General features: G+C 39.5%; 1 protein-coding gene across 2 annotated transcripts in view; it reads right to left on the bottom strand.

The window, feature by feature from the left end:
- Positions 1-17015, bottom strand: part of ARHGEF9 (Cdc42 guanine nucleotide exchange factor (GEF) 9) — a 392374-nt gene that overhangs the window by 105202 nt on the left and 270157 nt on the right. For both annotated transcript variants that reach the window (XM_006870800.1, XM_006870801.1), the window contains exons 5-6: positions 14784-15016; positions 12504-12633 (exon numbers count right to left, since the gene is read on the bottom strand). In XM_006870800.1, the coding sequence (XP_006870862.1) occupies positions 12504-12633; positions 14784-15016 (363 nt within the window). The remainder of the gene's footprint in view (positions 1-12503; positions 12634-14783; positions 15017-17015) is intronic.

Raw genomic sequence — 17015 nt, 5'->3', positions numbered from 1 at the left:
AAAAAAAAAAAAAAAAGCAAGAAGTAACTGGCATACAAGCTTTCAAGAGAGAGCCTAGTTCCAGGCGGGGCAGGAGTAGGCAGACCCTCCACTGAACGACTTCCAATGTGTTGGGACTGGGCTGGTGAAAGGAAATGGGGATAAGTCTCTTGTGGTACAATAGTGAATAACTGTCATCAGGACATCAGGATTGACTGAGTGTCAGAAATGTAGATGCAGATTTGTTTTTTTGGTGGGTTTTTTTTTTTTTTTTGGCAAAAGGAGAGTGATTGATTTTGCAGCCCAGGAGCAGAGGTCCCTGAGACCAACAAGTGAGAAGAGAGGAAAGTGTGACCCTACCCACAGAGGCAGTGTAGCCAGGCATGGAGACAGAGATGATGATGTGGACAGATGGAGTGGCTGGGGACACGGGACTCAGGGAAGGAGAGGAGCTGTTTGCTGACAGCCAGGTGGGGTGGGCCTGTGGGGTTATTTGATGATGCATGGAGGGGATTGTAACCATTGCAATGAAATGAAATACGATAGGATGGATGTGAAGCTGAAATAGGACAGAAGTAAATAATGATGTATGCACAACCTTGGAACAACAGGGCTCTGGGATACAGAAATTGTGACATGGTTGGAATGGGGAAAAGGGAGGAAATAATGTATAGATGCTTGGCTGTCTTTTGAAACTTGGTTTCTCTGGCATACCATTATAAAATAGTCACCTGAGGAGGAGAGAAAGAATAGCCAGATATATCACCACAGAAAGCTTATAAGTTCGTCTTCTGCCTTTAACTGATTAGAATACCTAAAATGGGGATACAACGTGCCCAGTGAAGGAGGCTTCCTACAGAGATTCTGCATTACATAAGACCATAGGTGGAATCCTAAACAGCATTCAGAATCTTCTGAGGTGGGAAATTTCCACTTGAAAGGACAAGCAAACCAGCCTGGAGTGACTAGAAGAACAAAAGATACTTCTTGAAAGAAGGACTGACAGGAAAAATTCAAAACAATATAGGCAGACCGACTGATTACTACAAGAACAAACAAGCGGCTCACCCAGGAGATGAGAAGGCAAGTGTTCGGGTCTCCTCAGGGCAAACCTCCTTCTAAAACAAAGATGCAATGGAAATATACTCTCTGATTGGTGACCACGTTCATCACCGATAAGGGGAAGTGAGGCAAAAACAGCAATGAAGCTGCAAGGTTCAATAGACTCCTGTGAACCCAACTGGATATCTGGTTGGCGAAGCAGTGTGGCAAGACCTGGGGACTCTTGAACCCAGAGTCAGTCACATAGCCACAGAGGACTAGAGTAGAGAGTGAAGCATCCAGCTGATAAGAAGAGAGGGCACATGCATAATAAGTATACCCACACTTGCAGATAATACCCCCTTGACATGGCTTCAATCACAAAGAGCTCAACTAGAGGAAGAAAGAAGAGGAAAAAAAAAAGAGTTATCTGATACAATTTGATGAACTTGACCTACACTTATGGAGGCAGTAGCTCAAAAGAGGGAACAAATCTTTACAGCAAGGATCATTCTCACCCCCTCCATACATGGAGTGGACTACCACAGAACAGCTGGTAGTTTTGAACTGCTCACTGTGAGTTTAGCAGGGATGGGCAATTTGGACATTGGCTACCTAGAATGGGGGGGACTACAGAGGCAAGAAGTAACTGGCTTACAAGCTTTCAAGAGGGAACCTAGATCTAGAGGGCATGGAGCATGGTAGGATCTCCACTGAGTAGTATCCAATCTGTCTAGGAGGGGCTGAGGAAAAGATATGTGGATAGGTCTCTTGCGATACAATAATGAATAATTTTTATCAGGACCGATTGTAAGGGTTGGAAATGTAAAAGTAGACATTTTGTGGCAAAAAGAAGGGAATAATTAACTCTGCAGAGGTCTCTGGGACCATCAAGGAAGAAGAGCGGAGAGCGGGACCCTTCCCAGAGAAGCAATGATGCCAGAGATGGAGGCAGAGACAATGACCTGGAGAGATGGAATGGCTGGGGATTTTGTACCCAGAGAGGGAGAGGGGCTGTGTGCTGACGACAGGCGGGCAGGCTTCTATGGTATACCCTTTGGTTGGTTGGAGGGGATTGTAACCATGGCAAGAAAACGGTATACGATAGGATAAATGTGAAGCTAATGTTCTCCCATGTAAACTATCATATAATTCACAATAAAGCATTAAAAAAACAAACAAACAAACAAACACTACTGCAAAACTAAAAGAGATTTTAAACATTAAAGTATATACCATGCACCTGGATAGGAAAACTTAACATTGTGAAAATATCAATACTACCCAAATCAATCTACAGATGTAACTAAATCCCAATCCAGATTCCAATGACATTATTTAAAGAGATGGAAAAACGATTACAAACTTTATTTGGAGAGGAAAGATTCTCCAGATAAGCAAATGATTGCTTAAGAAGAAGAACAATGTTGGAGGTCTCTCCCTGATTTCAAAATGTACTACATGGCTACAGTAGTCAGAGAAGCCTGGTACTGGTACAATGAAAGATAAAGAGATCAATGGAACATAATTGAGATTCTAGAAATTAATCCATCCCCATACAGCCAACTGACCATTGATAAAAGACCAAAGTACATTGAATGTGAATGGGGAGGAGATATTCTCTTCAACAGATAGATGGTGCTGGCAAAATTGGAAACCGATATGCAAAAGAATGAAACAAGAGTTTTTTCTCATACCATATGCTAAAACCAAATCAGCATGGATTAAAGACCTAAATGTGAATCCCAGAATTATAAAATCAAAACAACAATGAAATATCATCTCACACCAGCAATAAGAGTGAAGTTCAAAAAAGCAGAGGACAATAAATGCTGGAAAGGATGTGAAGACTCTGGGGCCCTTGGACACTGACATAGCCACAGAGGGCTGGAGCTGAGAGTGAAGTGTCCAGCTGATATGAAGTGGGGGCAGGTGCACAAGAATGCCCAAATTTGCATATAGTACCCATTTGACCTAGCTTCGATGGGTTGATGATTAGAACTTGACTTGAGGAAGATAAAGAAATTCGATAAAGGAAGCAAGTGTAAATTGCTTCAATTTGATGAACTTGACCTATACTTAAAGAAGACTTAAAATACTTACTGATGAAGACCAAAGACCATAGCCTTCGTTATAGGTTGCACCTCAATGTAAAGAAAACAAAAATCACCACTACTGGACCAATAATGAACATCATGATTGGAGACTGGAGATTGGAGAAGATTGAACTTGTCAAAGACTTCATTTTGCTTGGATCTACAATCCACACTCATGGAAGCAGCGGTCAAGAAATCAAATGATGTTTTGCACTAGGCAAATAATCTGTACAAAAACTATTTAAAGTGTTCAAGAGCAAATATATCAGTTTCAGGAGTAAATTGCATCCAATCCAAGCCATAGTATTTTCAATAGCCTCATATGCATTTGAAAATTAGCCAATGTATAAGGAAGACCATAGAAGAATTGATGAATTTGCGATTTGGTGTTGGCGAAGAATATTAAAAGTACTACGGAAAGGAGAAATACTACCTAGGACCACTACTGTAAAAGACTAAGAAAAAGAATCCATACGAAAGGGGGGTGGATTCTTTGCTGGTTGGTGAGATGTGGGGTCGGGGGGAGAAGAGGGAGGGGAAGGTGGAGTACAGGGCATGGAATAGACACAGGATAGTTTGGGTGCTGGGGAGGGGGGCAATATACAAGAAGGGAGAGGGGAATGGAAGGACAAAGCAGATGGGAGAACAATTAGGCAGATTTGCATGGACTAAGTGGGACAGAGGTAAATAATGATGTATGTAAATAATGATGTATGTACAACAGGTTTCTGGGAAACAGGGATTGAGACATAGTTGGAATGGGGAAAGGGGGGAGTAATGTTAAGATGCTTGGCTGTCTTTTGAAACTTGGTTTTCCATGCATTATATTATAAAATAGGCACTGGAGGGGTAGAGAAAGGAATAGCCAGAAACATCACCATAGAAAGCTTGTAAGTCCGTCTTCTACCTATAATTGATTGGAACACCGAAAATGGGGATACAACATGCCCAGTGAAAGAGGCTTCCTGCGGAGCCTCTGCATTACATAAGACTATAGGTGGAAGCCGGAACCACATCCAGATCTTCAGAGATGGGAAATTTCCACTTGAAAGGATGAGCAGACCAGCGGCTAGAAGAACAGAAGATACTTCTTGAAAGAAAGACCTACAGGAAAATACAAAACAACATAGGCAGACCGACTGTTACTACAAGAACAAGCAAGTTGCTTGCCCAGGAGACATCAAGGCAAGTGGTCGGGTCCCCTCAGTGTAAACCCCCTTCCAAGACTAAGACTCAATGGGAATACATGCTCTGATTGGTGACCACGCTTGTCACTGATAAGGGTAAGTGAGGGTAAAACAGCAATGAAGCTGCAAGCTAGGTCCTACAATGTTCAATAGACTTCTGCGAATGCGGGTGGAGACCTGGTTGGCCAGCAGTGTGGCCAGACCTGGGGACTCTTGGGCCCAGAGTATGTGACATAGCCACAGAGGACTAGAATGGAGATGAAGTGTCCAGCTGATAAGAAGAGAGGGCATATGCATAAGAACACCCACACTTGCAGATAATACCCACTTGACCTGGCTTCAATGACTGGATGATCAGAGCTCAACCAGAAGAAGAAAAAAAAGAGTAATCTGATACAATTTGATGAACTTAACCTACACCTATGGATGCAGTAACTCAAAAGAGGGAACAAATCCTTACAGCAAGGATCATCCCACCCCCTCCATATGCAGAGTAGACAGGGATGGGCAACTTGGGCATTGGCTACACAAAATGGGGAGCTAAAAAGGCAAGAAGTGACTGGCTTACAAGCTTTCAAGAGAGAACCTAGATTCAGAGGGCATGAAGGAAGGTAGAATCTCCACTGAGTAATATACAATCTGTCTAGGCGGGGCTGATGAAATGAAATGTGGATGGGTCTTTTGTGACTCAATAGTGAATAATTGTTATCAGAACTGCTTGTGAGCGTTGGAAATGTAAAAGTAGATGTTTTGCAGCAAGTAGGGGAGTGATTAACTTTTCAGCTTAGGAGCGGAGGTCCCTGGGACCATGAAGGGAGAAGAGCAGAGAGCGGGACCCTACCCAGAGAAGCAGTGATGCTAGAGATGGAGGCAGAGATGATGAAGTGGAGAGATGGAGCAGTTGGGGACTTTAGACGCAGAGAGGGAGAGGGGCTGTGTGCTGATGACCGGGGGGCAGGCTTGTAGTGTATACCCTTTGGTTGGTTCATGATGCATGGAGGGGATTGTAACCATAGCAATGAAACGATATATATGATAGGATGAATGTAAAACTAATGTTCTTCCATATAAACTATCACATAATTCACAATAAAACATTAAAAAAAAAAAAAAAAAGACGAAGTACTGCGGATTGCCAGAAAAACAAACAAATCTATGTTGGAAGATGTTCGATTGGAATGATCCTTAGTTGCCTCTCACACTTCAGATATTTTATCAGGAGGACCTGCCCTGGAGAAGAACATCATGCTTAGTAAAGTGGCGGGATCAGTGAGAAAGAGGATGAACCTCAACAAGATGGATTGACACAATAGTAGCAGCAATGGACTCAATATGTAGCAATAATTGGGAGATGGCACGGGATCGGGTAGTGTTTTGCTGTGTTGTGCAAAATACCACTTAGTGGGATCTAACTTGACATCATGGAACAACAACATACATTTGTACAGGAGAGACATTGTGCTAGATACTTTGATGAGTCTCATAATAGCCCTTGGTGGTAGATTTTCTTGCTGTTTTATAGACTGAAGTACAGAAAAATCAAGTGATAGGCCAGAGTTCCTTAGCTACAGATCTGCAACCCAAATTCCATCTCTTGTGCTCCAGAAATTACTCATTCTTTCCACTATAGTACACTGGGGCCAGTCCCTTTGTCTCTCTGGGTCTCAGTTTCCTTAGTTGTAAAATATCAATGATCTCCAAGGGCCCAACACTGATGTTGTGATGCTAAAATCCTCAGCCTTATACCCCAAATAAAGGTCACAGATAGGGACCCTTGCATTCCCCCAGATTTCAGGGGCACATGGATCAGGCAATGCAATGGGACAAAGAGAGTGCTTATGTAACTAGTGTTTTAAGCAATCATTTTTACCAGTCTAAGTGATGGGAAGAAAAAAGTAGAGTTTGGAGGAATTATTTTCTAATAATAAGAAAGACGTTTGGAGATCTTCTGAAATTCTAGGCTCCACATTCAACATCAGAAGCACCCACAAACTAGGTAGCAACTCCTCATTGAAGGGCTAACACAACAGTATAAAACTGGGAGAGGGAACCCACAAGATGAGGGAGGATGAAAGCTTTCCTGTTAGATGTATGGGAAGCCGAGAGCAACACCAGTCTGCTATGCATCATCCTGTAGCAGGCCAGGAAGATGTGCTACCATCCACTTTGAATATGTATGAAGTGAAACAGAACAACGAAAGGGGACCGATATTATCAAAAGATGTACGGGGTTATTTTAAAAAATACCACAGGCTAAACTGAGAATGCTTAGACTAGGTAGACTATACATTGTCATCTTGGCCACCCACTATGCTAGTCAAGGGCACACCAAATATATTTTTAAAGAATCTGCCACATGCATCTCCATCAAGAAAACAATTTTTAAAAATAACAAATATAACTCCATGCTGGTCAATCTGACTGACCTTTGGCAACTCACATATCCGCTCTGGGTCTCAATTTCTTCTTTAAATTGGAATAATAATAATGTTGACCTCATTTGACTGTCATGAGGATTGTGTAAGTTAACATATATCAAGTGCTTAGAAAAATACATATCACATTGTAAGCTCTACATAACTGACTGCTCTTTTCTTTACTATTACTATATCCCAGGTACTATGCATATTTCATCTCTTATTAATATACCCAGCAACCTGAGAAAGTATTTGTTGCTATTATCTCCCAAACCAAGATTAGATAACTAAAGCAAATTTCCTAAAGAGACAGAACCCATGTTAGATTCTCTTCAAAGTGAATGCTCTTACCCCCTAGTGGATCAACTAGTGGGCATGGCAACTTAGGTAGTGAGACTAAGTAAATCTCAATTCTGAGCCCTAAGCTGTTATTTTGTGCCTTTTGGAAATCGTTTACCTGTTTTCAACCTTAATTTACTCATTTTTATAATAGAGATAATAAAACGGTTACTATTTGGTACATTTCACATGGTTGCTTGAAAGCATCAAGTCAATTCATGGAAGAGAAAGATCTATGAAAAATCTAAGGTGATATGCACACTTGGTGGGCCCTCTCAATGCCAGAGTCCTCAACCTTTCTTACTTTGTCTAACTTAAACCATACATTTCTTTTTGCTATGGCCAAAAAATGCACTCTCTTCCCACTGTATCATCATCAGCATGGACCCTTCTGTTCCATTCCTCCAGGATTTTGCTTACATTCTCTCTCTTGAATGTATTTGCTCCTACAGGATAGTCAAGGCTATACACCATTCATGTCAACATTCTCAATGTCAAGCACAGGGCTTGGCATAAAGAAGATGATCAAAACAAGTAATGTAGTATCATGTCTGCTCCAGTGTACACGTATACAAAGCCCTATGTGATATAACCTCCCATTATCTCCCTGACTTGATCTGCTCCCACTCTTCTCCTTGCTCACTGTAAGCTGGTCACCTTGCTGTTCCTTCAGCACACATGTACATCTCTCAGGGACTTTGCATTTGTTCTTCCCATGGCTTAGAATGTTCTCTCCTGGTTTGGTCTTTTGGGCATATGAATAAATGTAACCACTTCAGGAACACCATACCTTATTAAAAACAGTATCCCTGCTACTCCTCAATCTGTTACCCTACTTTAATTTTCTTTATAGCCCCTATGTTGTTGTTAAGTGCTGTCAAGTTGGTTCCAATCCATAGCAACCCTGAACAGGGTTTCCAAGGCTGTAAATCTTTATGGGAGCAGAAAGCCTCATCTTTCTCCCACGGAGCAGCTGGTAGTTTCGAACTGCTGACTTTGCAGTTCACAGCCCGATTTGTAACCACTACATTACCAGAGCTCCTTAACTACATGAAATTAAATTATGTTTCAGTTGCCTCTCTTCTCTACTGGATTATAAATTTGATGAGGGTAGGAATTTGTCCTGTTCACTGATTTATCTACAGAGTTTAGAATGAGACCTGATTCTCAGAAGGTACCCACTAAATATCTGTTTTAACAAATGAGTCAATAGTGGTGAATGAATTGTGACCATCTAAAAATTCACCAGCCACTCCAAAGAAACTCTATGCAGGGTCTATGTGAGTCAGAATTGACTCGAAGGCACTTAACTACAACAAAACTACCCAAAGCTGTCTTTAAAGTTAATACATCTCCTTCCCCCCCCCCCCCCGCCCATGGTCAAATCATCAGAGAAGTGAAGGACACTACCCTGTATGACTTTACCCTACACTCTAATTAAATACTAATTGACTGATGTGGGGCTGTGGCTGGAGTAGATTCATGGAAAGAAGGACTGGCGAAATGTCATCTTTTTCATCCAGTATATTTTCCATGCTGCCAGCTTCTAGAAGAACAGAGAAATTATACATGAAAGAGGCCCACATTTGACCACTGTCTCAGGACCATGCCTCATTAAGCCACCGTATGTGTTTTTTGTTTTTTTTTTTAAACCTTATATTGTGAATTGAGTGGCTACAGAACAGATCATCAGTTTTATATTCATTAAATCATACACTTCTTTTCATTTCAGTCATTACAATCTTCAATGCAACCTCATTTATCTTCCTTCCTCCTTGTGTTCCATGCTTCCATTCTGCCTTCTTTCCAAACCTGTTTAATTCTGTCTCCTTTTGATCTAGAATAACTGAGTGTTCTATGGTATGCATACTTTACTAGCATTATTTCCTTATATACCTATCTCTATCTTGTCTGAAAATTGAGCCATGGGGGTGAGTTCAGTTCTAGGCCTGAAGGTTAAACTACCAAAGTTCATAATCTACTTGTGATAAACCTGGTCTATTTTTTAGGATATTGAGTCCTATTCCATATAGCATCCCTTTCGGTCTATGATTACTTAATAATATTCCTTTCAGAATAGTATCTAGTTCTTCTGGTCTCAGAGTTGTGGAGACTGATGTTCTCATGATCCAACAGTCCATTTTCCAAGCATTTTCAATTTTTATCACTCTTCTTTCCTCTAGACTGTGAGAGACCTTAGATGGCCCCTCATGAGCTTTTCCGATCCCAGTTACTACTCATCAAAGTTAGAAGTAGAACATTGTCTTTGTGGAATATGTTATACTAATTGACCATGGTGTCCCCTGAGACTATGGTGCTGAGGTCCCAGGCCAAGCAACTCATTCCCTCAAGTTATTTTGTTAGCATATATTTTAAATAGATGTTTTTGCTGCCTCAATTACATTATTTTTCCTGGTTTAATGCAGGACACTAGGAATATATATTTCTTTTTCTATATCTCTTTGGAATCGATCATCTATCCAGTGGCAAACTGAATCAGGCTCTTGGGTATTACACAACCAGACCTGGAGAGGAAGGTTACCAAAAGAAAGACATCACAAGCACATTTAGCAAATCCCCCTCAAACATGAACTACAAATTTGGGTTCTTGCTAAAAATCTCTGTGGGGGAAAAAGTTTTAAAAAAGCTTTCTGGGATATGTTTCCTCTCTTTCAAGTGGATTCAACAAGTGTGAAATGTGATAAAGTGAAAAGTGGTAAAGAAATTTAAAAATTCTAGAAACTATAGTCCCTGGGAAGAAGCTCTTCTCCTTGCTCCTACACAAACATACTCTAAGGTATTGCTAATCACTTAGAGGAAATTTTGATAATTTTTACATATCTGTTTATTTTGGGCTTATTTTTACATATCTGTTTATTATTGGAGGGTGGGGAAAAGAGGAGGTGCTTCAGAAACTCTAGCTCCCCATAGGCTGACATGTAGCAAGGAAGGAAACTAGAGTTAGATTAAGGAAAAAAAAAATCAGAATATTCATGGAGTAAGTTGAAGGAAGGGCCTGGACTGAACAGATGGCAAGGTCTCCTACTTTCTAAGTAGACACTGATATACTGAGCAGGTACCAATTGCCTTCATGCTACCAGCTTTCTACCACCTTTCCAGTTCCTCTGTAAGGGTCATTAAGCTCTGAAGATTTCTCTATCACTCCTATTTTTACTTGAAAAATGAAGGTGGAATCATTATGGAGATGTTTTCACAGTCATCCTGTTTGTTCAAATATCTGGGAGGCAAGGGAGTGGCATAGAAATCAAAACCCTGCTTTCTTTTCTTGATTTGTAGATGCTGCTGCTTACAGCTGTCCTAAACAAACTGACAGGACAACTTTTGACAGTTCAATTGCTAGGGCAGGTAGAACTCACCTCATATCTCATGTCCTACCTTGTCTGATTTGTATTTGTATTTTCCCTCAAAGGCAGTCTCACTGTCTTACTCAGATATAGACTTTTAACTTCAGTATTGTATAGGGGAGGCAGGAGGCTTGAGGAGCATGCGGTGCAATACTGAAAAGAACATCACGTAAGGGATCAGGAGACTACATTCAAGTACCAGGTTTGTCACTGATTTGCTGTGTGGCCTTGTTCAGGAACACACCATTCTCTGTTTCTTTCTTTTGCTATCAGTATGATGTGTGTATGTGTGTGCATGTGTGCATGAACATGGCCAGGTTTGTGAGGGCAGTACACTATATGATATGGTAATTAACATTTCAGAAGTCTTTAAGACAGTATATGGTAAAAAAAATAACAGACATTTTGGGCTTGATATTGGAAATGAATACATTAGGCTTTGCTGGAGAAAAGTCCTCCTAGAGGCAAACCCTTTGGAGCTGGCGATTTCCACAGTGATCCCATAACCTGAAGGGAACCACAAGAAAATTTTCTCCTTATCAATTTAGTGGAAGAGAGCTTTACCAAGTAAGAGAATGGCAGGGGTGTTTGGGCTTGGATGAGGCTAGAAGGCAAAGAGTAACTAATATCTTACCAATCCTGGCTTGGAATTGCCTTTTTTACCTCCCCACACCCTCACCCTAGTAAAAAGATTCTGAGTCTTTCAATCACTGTCAAGTGCATTGTAGCTTTCCGTAGGCTGGCATGGAGTAGGGAGGGTGTTAATGAAGTCCCCTGGGCCAGAAAATCTTAATTTGATTTTGGTTCCCTAGGACTGGAGCCCTAGAGCACAAGGATGAATCTAAAGGTTTTCTAGGCATTGGGAACGGGAGTGGTATTATAGGGAATAGGAAAATAGCTATTTCTGTGAACATCCTCTTACAAAGAATTCTTCTGGGGGAAGAAAAATCTGCTAGCCAGTCACATCTTCATGCTTTAAAGTTGATGACTGTAGGTCATTAGGTCCAGCCCGCTACCTCTATCAGGCAACTAGCCAAAGCAAAGAAGACAAAAGTGAAGGATAGTCCATGATTTACAAATAAGTCTGGGTCAGTGTTCTTATGAGCAAGAAGGTCTCTTTATATATCCATTTCCTGCATCTCAAAGATGCAGGAAAATCTTTATTGTTCTTCTTTAAATGGGGACCTTATCCTGCAAATAAAACTAAAAAAAATATGCTTTTTGTTGTTATTGTTAAGTTCCAATCATAGTGACCCTGTGTAGGATTTCTAAGGAGTGGCTGATGAGCTTGAACTACCAACCTTGTGGTTCAAGCTGACTTTGAAGTCCAGTACATTAATCTGTAGCACCACATCAGGACTCCAAAAATATGCTAGCTATAAGAATTGTGATCCTTTTGAGCCATCTACATTAGGAAGAATAGAGTTATATCTTCTGCAGGTGAGATTTTGGTAAAAGAAGGCTTTAGTGATTTTAACCACTGAAGGCTTTCTGAATTCAGAGGAGTCATGGTTTTCCATGTAACTGAAGGAAAGCTTTCATGGATTATAATTAAAAACATATGATAGAAATGAGATTTTGTTTTATGGCTTTGGCAGGCCTGATGAGCGTGGCTTTGAATGTGCAGAATTGGGTAGAGTTAGGAGATGTGTCAGAATAAGATGACACCACCAAAAGGAAAAGAAGCATGTGGGCTAGTCAAAATTATTGTGGAGACCCGAGAACTAACCTCATATCTTGTGTCTGGGCATGAATTGGCATTCAAGTGTGTATCTGGTTGTCAAAAAAATACTAGGATTTGAGGGAGTTGTGAAAAGCTACTGAGTCAACACAATTGATTCCTAGAAACACCCAGAGAATAATTTTTTTTTCTTTTCAAGTATTGACACAAATATTTCTCTAATCTTCTTAGAAAGCCATTCAAGCAACAAATGCAATTACTGGCAGGAAGTTTTACCTTAGCTCTAATCTAAATCCTTCCTTCTGCCCTAATTCATCTTTGCCCATCCTTGACTAAGATAAGAAAGTCCTGCACAAGTTATTTAGACTTCCTACTGCCCCTGTTGGTGTGGATCCTACCTCCCAGTCAAGGACAGAAGCTTGCCACTGGGCAATCTTGTCAATATTCTCCAAACGCCGCTTGCGCTCGTTGATCTGCTGAGTCACATTTCTCATGACAGCAAGAGCAGCTGCCACATATCTGTAGTCACTGTGAAGACACAAGAGTGCAAGCTGTATAAACCCATGTCAGAGACTGTCAGGTGTCAATCCTAACATCCTCTTTCTCCTTAGTAACAGAGTCCTATTTTCAGAAGAAAACTTCCTTACAATAAATGTGAATAAATTTTGTCCAAAGACTAATGGAAAGAATTGTTGGTTGCAACTTCTGAGAAATCTCTAGGGAAGAGCTTATGTCCTTCTTTGACCCTTAATCCTGATTTTAAAAATGTAAGTGTGATGGCTGAAGTTCTAGCAACCATCTCAGATCATAAGGACAAGGCCCATATTCTAGAGATAGGACACCAGTAAACAGAGAGGAGCCTAAATTCCTGATAACCAGACCAGACACAGGCTTTCCATCTACAGACTTCTTTCGTATGAGAGAAAAACAGACTCCTATCTTATTTAAATCATCAATCTGAAACAACTGATGCACAATTATGCTTTATTGACTATGCAAAGACATTTGACTGTGTGGATCAAAACAAACCATGGGTATTACATAACACGTAATTGTGTTAATGAGGAACCAATATATAGATCACAAGGAAAGCATTCAAACAGAACCAGGGGATACTGAATGGTTTAAAATCATGAATGGTGTGCACAAGGGTTGCATCCTTTCACCTTACTTATTCAATCTGTATACTGAGCATATAATCTGAGACGCTGGATTACATGCAGAGGAATGTGGCATCAGGATTGGAGGAAGACTCATTAATAATCTGAAAAATGCAGATGATGAAAAAAATGCAGATGATGCAGCATTTCTTGCTGGGAACAAAGAGGACTTTGAATACTTAACTGATGAAGATCAAAGACTAAAGTATACTAAAGTATAAATCAAAGACTAATCTATAGTATAGTATAGATTGTACCTTAATATAAAGAAAACAAAAATCCTCACAACTGGAACAACAAATAACATCATGAAAAATGGAGAAAAGATTTCATTTTGCTTGTATTCACAGTCAACACTCATGGAAGAAGCAGTCGAGAAATCAAACAACTTATTGCATCTTGAAAATCTGGCGCAAAATACCTCTTTTAAGTATTAAAGATTGAAGAGGTCACTTTAAGGACTAAGGTGCACCTGACCTAAATCATTATATTTTCAATTGCCTCATATACATGTGAAAGTTGGGCAATGAACAAGGAAGACCTTAGCAAAATCAGTGCATTTGAATATGGTGTTAGAAAAGAATATCAAAAGTGCCATGGACACTTCCAGAAGAACAAACAAATTTGTTTTGGAAGAAATACAACAAGAATTTCTAAATACAAGTTTTTAAGTGAGGGTGGTAAGACTTCATCTCTCATAATTTTGGCATACTATTAGTGGGGACCAGTCAGTCCCTGGAGAAAGACATCATTTTTGGAATAGTGGAAATTCAGCAAAAAGAGGAAGACACCAATGAAATTCGTTGACACAGTGGCAGCAATAATGGGCTCAATCATAACATTTGTGAGGATGATGTAGGATTAGGCAGGTTTTGTCCTGTTGGGAAAGGGGCACTATGAGTGACAACCAACTCAATGGCATCAAACAACAACATCTCATCTAATAAGTCAAAGACCCCTGAGTTTAACCTTCTCATCCAACAGTTTAACCTTCTCATCTACTGTCTATTCCTATGGAGCTGGCTAAAGCAAATATGATATAACATTGATGTAACATAGTGATTAAGAACACAAAATCTGGAACTAAGCTCCCTGGGATCAAACCACAGTTTTGCCACTGACTAGGAGTGAGATCTTTGATAAGTATCACTTAATCTCTTAGAAATTCAGTTTTCGTATCTTTAAAATGGGGAAAATGACAGTAGGAATTTTTGAGGGTATAATAAATTAAATATAATGAACATGATAAATGAAGAAAATATTGAAATTGTGAAGGATTTTATTTTACTTGGATCCACAATCAATGCTCATTGAACTAGCAGTCAAGAAATCCAATGAAGCATTATTGCACTGAGCAAAATCTGCTGTTAAAGAGCAAAGATGCACTTTGAGGACTAAAGGGTGCTTGATCCAAGTCAAGAAGCTCAGAAAAGCAACAGACATATATTATCAACAAGGACCAACATGTGGAAGATGTTCACTTCATCCTTCTCCCTTCTTCCTCCTTCAATACCTTACCTGTGGTCCTGGGCAGTGTACTTGAGAAGTTCAGCTAGCTGTAAGGGATACTTGCAGATCTTCTGCACTGGAGTCAATAGGAAGCCATCAATAGCAATGTCGATCATCTGCTGTAAGAGGCGACAGGCCTCAAAGAAATGCTGATATCGGCTGTCCTTCATCAGCTTGGAGAGCTCCATGCATGCATCTAGGTGGTTATTACAGTATTCAGAGTATATCCAGAATCCATCTTGCTGTGGGCAGAGGAAAAAGGGGAAGAAAATGAAAGAATACTGAGGGCCCCCCAAAAAATTGTGGGAAAATGGAAAACCAGATCCCGTTCCTATATGTTGCTGTTTTTAAGTGCCAGTCAGTGGGTCAGTTCACATCATAGTGACCCTGTATAGGGTTTCCAAGGAGTGACTGGTGGATTTGAATTGCTGACCTTGTGGTTAACAGTCCAGTGCTTATCCTACAGAACCTCACCTGGACTCCTTTTATAAGAATATCAAAATAATAATGATTTCAATCATTTACATGTTGTTGTTTAAGTGCTATCTTGTCAGTTCTTAATCATAGTGACCCTGTATCAAGTGGGTTTCCAGGGCTGTAAATCTTTGCAGGAGCAGAAAGCCTCATGGTTCACAGTCCAGTACTTAATACTACAGAATCAACACATTACCTATATGTTAATTTACCTACATATTAATTTCATGTAGAAAAAAATTCTAATTAAAGAAGAGTAATGAGGGGACATTAATCCTAATGATAGTAAATCACACTATGATAGATTTTGATACTAAATCATAAAAAGAAACAGCACAGATATTCTACTTCTGGCAATGGCAGACTAACTTATAGTAGATAAATCCTACCAGATGCTAGTGTGGCATTGTAGGATAAGCAGTGGGTTCTTAACCACAAGGTTGGCAGTTCAAACCTACCAGCCACTTCTTGGAATCCCTATGCAGGTTTGCTATGAGTTAGAAACAACTTGACAGCACTTAGCAACAACAATACTGAATATAGCCAGACAAGCTGTAAGTCAAAAGGTAAATACAAAATATAAAAAATATCTGTTTGAAAGAATCACATCATCCACAGCCTCACATTATCTCCTTTGGAAATCAAACCTTGAATTTATGCATGACACATAAAAATGACAGAGGAAAAAACATATGTGTGTTTGTAAACATAAAGAGAAAAAGAGAGGGAAAGAAGGAGAGAGGAAAAAGAGGGTGAGCATACTCAAATGATAAAACAAAATGAGTGAAATGTTAACAAGAGATGAATCTTAGTGAAAGATATATGAATATTCTTTGCGCTTTTCTTATTTTTCAACTTTTCTCTAAGTTTGAAACGATTTCCAAGTAAAGTTTTTTTTTTTAATCTGCAATTTTCCTTATACACTCATCAAAGCACACACACACAAAAATAACGTGATGCATAGAAATATGAGATATGAACAAAACTTAGATAAACAAATCAACAAACTAACCAGTTGTTGTGGAGCACAGTAGACTGTGCTCCATAGGCTTTCAATGGCTGATTTTTTGGAAGTAGATCACAAAAGTGTTCTTTCAAGGTGACTCAAACTTTCTAAATTTTTGTTAACAACAAAGTGCATTAATTGTTTTCACTACCCAGGGGCTCCAGAGAAACATGTCGTTGTTGTTAAGTGCCGTGCCATTTGGTTCTTACTCATAGAGACCCTATATAGGGTTTCCAAGAGTGACTAGTAGATTTGAAATGCTCACCTTGTAGCTTGCAGTTCAGTGCTTATCCTATAGTGTCACAACAATAGGCAGTAAAAACTAATAGACAAGAAATTTCAAAATGGATTTATTACACACTTAAAAAACTATGATTTAAAAATTATTAAATAGACAAGTAATATGCAAGAGGACTTCAAAAATTTTGGGGAAAATCGCAGCATCTTTTTGTTCCATTTTCCATAAGTGTTTTGAAGCCCCCAGGTAGATAAAAATATTTGAAAAAACATATATCTAACAGAAGACTTTCAAGAAATATATAAATATAAATCTTTAATTTAATTAACAAGACAAACAACTTAATTTCAAAATAGAAAGGCAGAGACATCCTCGAAGATGGTGGCATGAGCATTTCTATTACCAACTAAAACAATGAAAACATCCATTGAAATAACTCTGTAAGATCGCTAAACAGTAATCAGAAAGCTATAGAAGGTAGACAAATGCATAATAATAATAAAAAAAAAAGGCAGCTTTTAAA

The sequence above is a fragment of the Chrysochloris asiatica genome, unplaced genomic scaffold (genome assembly GCF_000296735.1).
Source record: "Chrysochloris asiatica unplaced genomic scaffold, ChrAsi1.0 scaffold00152, whole genome shotgun sequence".
In the NCBI taxonomy this organism is placed as follows: domain Eukaryota; kingdom Metazoa; phylum Chordata; class Mammalia; order Afrosoricida; family Chrysochloridae; genus Chrysochloris; species Chrysochloris asiatica.
This window is presented reverse-complemented; position numbering and strand designations above follow the sequence as displayed.